This window comes from Benincasa hispida, chromosome 5 (genome assembly GCF_027475165.1).
Source record: "Benincasa hispida cultivar pf3 chromosome 5, pf3_genome.v1.1, whole genome shotgun sequence".
In the NCBI taxonomy this organism is placed as follows: domain Eukaryota; kingdom Viridiplantae; phylum Streptophyta; class Magnoliopsida; order Cucurbitales; family Cucurbitaceae; genus Benincasa; species Benincasa hispida.
Window position 1 is genome coordinate 12,047,189 of NC_143482.1, and position 7,304 is coordinate 12,054,492.

Here is a 7,304-nt window from a genome sequence, read left to right on the forward strand (position 1 = left end):
TAGATCATGAACTTTAAATTTTGTATCTTCAAGATCGTTGTATTTTAAAAATTCTCAATATGTCTCTAAATTTTTAATTTCATATCTAATAAATTTTTTAAAAAATTAATTGATATTAATTTTTTTAAAAAAATTTAATTGATCTATTAGACATAAATGTAAATTTATGTTCTAATAAAATTTAAAACTTTAGTTTTGTGTGTTAGTAGATCCATGATTTTTAAAAATATTAAATAGCTAACGACCAATTTCTCTATTAAACATAATTGAAAATTAAAAAAATTTATTGAACACAAAATTAAAAATTTAAGACTTGTTTAAGTTTGACCTTTTTAAAGTTGAGACCAAATAAAGTTTTAAAATTTAAATACTAAGTTTGTAATTTAATCTAAAAAATGTTTTTTTTTTTCAAATGTATTTTAATTTACTAATTAAATAGTATTTCATATAATTATTATTTTTAATTGACTGCACATTTAAATGTGTTGTAATGGTCAATATAATAGTAGGGAAAAAAAAAAGAGAATTTGAAAAGAATTGCATGATTCATGAAGGATTCAAACCTTGTCAATTGAGGATTCTTGAGCATCTATCTCTATGCCAGATAGTGATCTTGATTTAATAAAATTAACTTTATTTTATACTGTTATACCAATATTTTTTACGATTAAGCATGATATAAAATTTTTGTTGACGTATCACACTTTCATCACTACTTTCAGATTTTTATGGATTCGATATCAATTTGAGAAGTGAATGAATGTTTCTTAATTTATAAAAAAAAAAAAAAAAATCATAAGAGTAAGTAACAAAATGTTATTGATGTGAATATAATATAAATAACAAATATTTAAATGAGCTTACCAAATGTAAAAATATTAATATATAAATTAAAATTTTGTTTTTACACATTTTTCAAAACTATTAATTGATATCAACATTTTTTTCGATATCTTCATTGACGTTTCTATAAAATTGAGAGATTGAGATTTTCGTTGAGACCAACCTTTTAAGTTTTGTGTGGTTAAGGAGGTTATTGGTATGGTTTTTATTGGCTTTATACACATAATACCTAAATAAATAGAACCATTTTATACAATTACATAAATTTTCCTATTTTTTACTTTAATAAACTAATGGACTATGACTTTACATAAGAATTTGGCTCAATTTACTTTTTCTGCCCCTATACCATTCAGTATTTTTCTTTAAATTATATATAATAATATTGATACAAAAGACCCATGTAAAGGGAGTCTATCGCATTTATGAATTTCTCAAAACGGTTTTTGTCAAAAACCTACAAATATAAGAAAAGTTTCTTCAAAATTACGAAAACGATTCCCATTACAAATGAAGGCAAGAATGACTAGAAATTTCGAAAGAGAAAACAAAATATATTTTATGTATATAAGACAATATATTCTATAAATATTCGATTTTTAATTTCTACAAATAAACCAAAATATATTATTTGATAAGTGCGTGAAGAAAACAATTTTACAATATATCATCTCTTATATACTGAACAATATATGCGATATATATATTTACATTTTTCAATATATTTGTAAACACACCAAAAAATAAACTATGATATGTGCAATATATATTTACATATTTCAACATATTACCAATATATTCGATATATACTTTAGATTTCAATAGAGAAATTGTCAATTTTTAAATAGAAGTATAGAAGAAAATAAATGAAGTCTTCTAAAATGAAGATATTTTGTATTAAATGAATATCAACTAAAATTAATAAATAACAAAAACAAATTTGAAATTTCGAAAATAATGTTAATAAGGAAAGAATTAAACATTTAAAAATTTTTGAAAAAATTGTGAAATGATTAAATTAGCCCAAAACTAAAATTAAAAGTTCCTGAAAAAGTAACTCAAAATCTAGGATATTTATGAAATATATGGTGTAAGAATCTCCGTCTTCTTCTTTTTTTTTTTTTTTTTTAAATCAAGCAAATAATGGGCAATTTGCAGGTGGAGTTCGACAATAGCTGGGTTTACACGTGTTTTGATTGGGCCAGTCATTCGGCTCTAATTCGGCCCGTAAACTACAAGCCATTGTATTTGGGCCACAAATTGGGCCGGAACCCATTCTGAAGCCATTTCCGATTGTAATGTAATTAAGAAACAAATTGTGCAGTCTGTAATATCGTATTTAAAATATTTGCGGATAAAGCATATTGAGAACTGCATCACTCAAAAATAAATTAATTATATAAAATATTTTTATCCCTGAACTTTCATGAAAGTAACAATTTAATTCTAGAACTTTGATTAGTAACAATTTAGTATTTGTACTTTCAATTTTGTAATAATTTAGTACTTGAGTTTTAGTATGAAACAATTTAGTCTCTGTACTTTCAAATTTATAACAATTTAGTCTCTAGCATAAAATTTTTTATCAAAATTAGATATCAATTTTTATTATTTTATGAGTAGGCATTGTGTTTTGTAAAAATCTTGAGTATCTAATTAATTTATTGGTTTATTTATGCAAGAAACCTCATAAAATCTTAACACTACTTTTTACGATAGAGACTAAAGTATAAAAACTAAATTATTATATAGAAAAATTTAAGGGCTAAATTGTTACAAAATTGAAAGTACAGAATTTAAATCGTTATAAATCAAATTTTAATGACTAAATTGTTACTTGTATGAAAGTTTAGGGACTTAAAGTGACTTTTGATCTTACTTTATTAAAATATATTATTTATTAACTTATACATATTTAATTATCTTGTACTTTTGATTTATATTAATGAACTATATAAGTATGGATGTTATTGTAGAGGACTAAATTTTTCACCATTTCAATATAATTTTCAACAAATTAACTCAAATTACTTTCGACTCAATTCACTCAAATATTTCATGATAAGTTTAGGTTAGCGCTGATCAAATTTAGTATTTCATTAGGTTTCAAAGAGTCCCTCTAATTTCAACAATATTACACAATTTACTAAAAAAAATTATATTCATATCATTTCGTGAGTTTTTGTATATTATCAATGGATTTTCTCGTATAGTCGAGTATGGGTTATTGTTTTACGTCTTGACGAAAATTTGATGGGAGCATCGTATCAAAGCAACTTCGTCTATTTGATGAGGATTATAATTAGAATCTTTGGTAAAAAAATTACGACATTTTTTTGTCATTTTTTCGAATGATTTTTACAACAAAAAAAATTAAATGATAAAGAAAATGAAGGATTATATTTTCACCTAACATTTGAGTGAGATGCATTTTAAGTCGTCATTGTCAATGTCCTCTAACCTCTTTCTTATTTTAAATTTCAACCACATTAATTCTTTTTTCCTTTTCTTTTGTTTGGTCCCCTCCAATGTCTATACTCAAATTAACTTAATCTTTACACAGATATCAAGTATCAAGATGTTGTCACTTTCTATCCAAATTCTTTATTACTACAATATATATCACTTAATCTTTTTTAAACTAAATGATAATAATAATAATAATAATAATAATAAAGCATATTATTTAAGATTAACATACTAAATTAGAACTAACAAACAAACTGTGGAGACCAGAACTTATATTTCAGAAAAAAAAAAAAAAAAAACCTTTTTAGTTTCGAGATGTTGGGTCTAGTTTCTATTTGGTTTTTATATTTCAAAATATTACATATTTAGGATCTTATGTTTTGAGTTTGTTTTCACTTTAGCTGCTAAGTTTTAAAATATTATAATTTTACCTTAAAATTTGAGTTTTTGATTTTGTTTCAATTTGGTCTCTTGATTTCTATATTTACACTTGTAACCTCAAATTTTCACAAATATTTATTTTACATCGCTAGTCTTAATGTATTTTAGTTGATTTAAAAGAATTATAATTAATTTTTACTATTAAATTAAGTTTAAAAATTTGTTTCATAACTATATTAAATTGATTAATAGGCATTAACACTAAAAACTGAAAGTGAATATTTTAGTGAAAAATCAATGTTAAAAGTATAAATCTTGAAACATATGGACAAAACTAAAACAAGACTCGAATCTCAGAAGTGTAATTATAACATTTGAAACTTAGGGACTCAATTGGATACAAACTCAAAACTTAAAGATTAAAAGTATAATATTTTTAAATTTGGACACTCCTTCATAAAGGGCTCAATATCGTGGATAAATGTCAATCTCGTTTTCTTTTTCGCCATCCTTAATCTTAACTGGTGTATTTTATGCCAAAAGTAAGAAGAAAATACTGTGGTGCAATCGTCTTGGTGCTACTCCGTAGTGCCTTTGGTTGGAAAGAAATAACAGAACATTTCGAAATAAGGAAAAATCTTGAGGACATCTGTGGGAGGAATATATTATTTATCTAGTTGTACAATAGTCTACTCGATCTAATCCTTTTTGTAATTTGCTCATTTGGAAGACTTTCCTCTATTCTCTCTTCATTTTGTATTACCGACTTTGAACTCTTGACTTGTTATATCCTGCACACAATGATTATCTATGCATCGCTTTTGGAACTAGATTGTGATGAAGGCGCTATAGATGTATTAACCTAGTTGAGATATCCAGGTGTGCCTTCTAATCCCTTGACCTAAAGTATATCGTTAAAAAAAAAAAAAGAAAAGAAAAGAAAAGAAAAAAGAAACCTAGGCACCAAATAAAAACTAGAGACCCATAACATAATGATGAAAAATTGTTTTTCCCTACATTTGAATACCTATAGGCCCGGTTTAGTAACTATTTTGTTTTTGAAAATTAAGCCTATTTTCTCCACATTTCTTACAATGATTTGCATCTTTCTTAAGTACAATGGTAGAATTCTTAGTAAAATAATAATAATAAAAAAAAACTGAATAAGATACGAGTTGGATCAGTAGGTGTACCCAAAACATCTCCACTAGATGGATACATGAAGAAAATAAAATTTTAAATGCTACTATTTTTTAGTTTCCAATTTTTGCTTGTTTTTAAATCATTGATAAAAAATAGATAACAAATGAAGAAATTTAGAGCGTGAAATAATGTTAATAGGCTTAATTTTCAAAATAAAAATTTAAAAACAAAATAGTTATCGAATGGGTCATAATTTTTCTTCCATTTAACCTTACACAAGCTAAAATTTCAACTTGAATGGAAGTTTAATTAATTTCAAATAATTAACTTGGTGTCATCTTACTCCTTTTTGATCTTTTATTGATGTCTCATGTATTTGTCTATACTTAAACACTTGATAACCTCGATCGACATATTAATAAACAGTTTATAATGTACGTACTAATCTTTTATCTAATTGATATGAAATCGATAAGTTCAACACACATAGATTTGAACAAGATTCATTAATCTTAAATCTTATTTGATATGGAATTACAAATTAATTAAAAGCTCCTCACTGAAAATCCAACTAGCTAACTAAATTAATTAGTTTAACAAGATCTTAGTCTTTGTTGTGTGTTAATTCAACATAAGACGGCACAAACAAACAATGGTTGTCGTTAAGACAACACATTATAAGATTGTTATTGGTGTTTGGTTTTTCCTTGGTTTTTTCGTTTCAAGATTGAAATTTACAATGTCCCTTTGAAAAGCATGTCGAATTGATCACATATTGAGGCAGAGAAATCGAACTTCTAATCTCGTAGTTGATAGTACAAACTTATGTGAGTTGAGTTGTATTTTTTCTTTTTATTAGGAAAGAGATTTAGTTAAGGTTTAAACCTAAAAATTTTATTAATCAGGAATAATGTAAATTTGAGGCTAAACTCCAAATGGTTTTGCTTAAGAAAAAATTTGGTGATATTACCAATTTGAGGGCTTCATTTTGTCTCCTTCCTCCAACTTGAGAAAGCCCCATTCCTCTTTTTATTTCAACTCAATCATACCTATTTATCCATTCAAATGTCATTTCACTATAATTTCCCTTTCTTATTCCATGGCTGCTGAGCTTGAGCTTGGATTCCAATACCCTTCTTCTTTGCCTCATCTAGCCGAAATAACTCGAGACGGGCAGAATCCGAACAGTCTAAACCCTATGCAAATGCCTGACGTTGTTGTTGATGATGACGACTCGTGGGAAGTCCGAGCTTTCGCCGAGGACACGGCTAATGTTATGGGAACTACTTGGCCTCCTAGGTCTTACACTTGCACTTATTGTAGAAGAGAGTTTAGGTCAGCTCAAGCCCTAGGCGGTCATATGAATGTTCACCGTCGTGACCGTGCTCGCCTCCACCAAGCTCCTCCATCGTCGTCAAACCCTATGAAACCCTCTTCCTCTAATTCCAATTCTTTCATCATCCCAACTCCTGATTTTAATGGTGGTGGTAGCTTGTGCCTTCTCTACCAATTCCCAAACCCTAATAGTATTAATGGTGGAATCAATACTCCTTCCACATTAAATGCTTACATTCACTCACCCTCTTCTCTTTTCTCCATGTCCCATCATTCCTTCAACACCTTCTCGCCATCCTCGACCTCGTTGTCCCCGGCTTTTCCAGTGAACGACGACCACCGTCTCGAAACGAGTACTTTCTCTCAATCTGATCAACAACACTTCTCATCAACATCGACCATGGAAAATAATGGTAGCCAAGAACTTGATCTCGAGCTTAGACTTGGACATGGTCCACCTTCTTCAACTCAAACTCTAATGGAAAAGGGACAGAAGATCTCTAATTTAGAAGCTGCATGTTTGAGGAAGAGATCATCAGACTGATCAATTTGTAAGATATATACATTTCATCAAGCTCTTTTTATTTTTTTTTCAATTTCATTTTTTTCTTCTTTTTTTGGGGGGATTAATTGTCTAATTAATTCATAGCTGGTTTTTCATCTGTGAGATTGAAAATAAATAAATAAGAACTATGAATAAAAAGAGGAGATTTTTATTCTGGAAGAATCTTATTGGGAAGAAAAAATAAAATTAGGGTTTTGAGCTAAGGGACTGAACAAGAAAGTGTGCAGTGGAATGTCTTTTTCTAGGTTACATTTTTCAAGGTAAAAGTAAGTATCTGAGCCTACATTTCCGTGGGGATTATTACTTTCATCATTAATCATACTCTTTTTTTAAAAAAATAATAATAATAATTGAAAGAAAATGATTAAAACAAGCTGAAATGAACCAATTAAAATGCTCATATGAAGCATATAAATGGTGTATATTTAAGATCACAGTCTGAAAGTGCTTTTTTGAATAACTACAAAATCAACATTTTAAACATTAAGTATATATAATGTCTGTTTGCTAACTTCTGCATCAGGATGAATAGTTAGATCAACTGGGTTTTTAGTGATTGGTCTGGAAA

General features: G+C 27.5%; 1 protein-coding gene across 1 annotated transcript; it reads left to right on the plus strand.

Annotated features, from left to right (window-relative positions):
• The first annotated feature begins 5,923 nt into the window (after positions 1-5,923).
• On the plus strand, positions 5,924-6,895 carry LOC120078557 (uncharacterized). Its single transcript, XM_039032834.2, has one exon. The coding sequence runs from the start codon at positions 5,936-5,938 to the stop codon at positions 6,713-6,715; it is 780 nt and encodes a 259-aa protein (XP_038888762.1). The 5' UTR covers positions 5,924-5,935; the 3' UTR covers positions 6,716-6,895.
• The last annotated feature ends 409 nt before the right edge of the window (positions 6,896-7,304 follow it).

Bases quoted from the DNA above. Each gene is read 5' to 3' on its own strand.
- LOC120078557 (XM_039032834.2), top strand. From the start codon at position 5,936: ATGGCTGCTGAGCTTGAGCTTGGATTCCAATACCCTTCTTCTTTGCCT.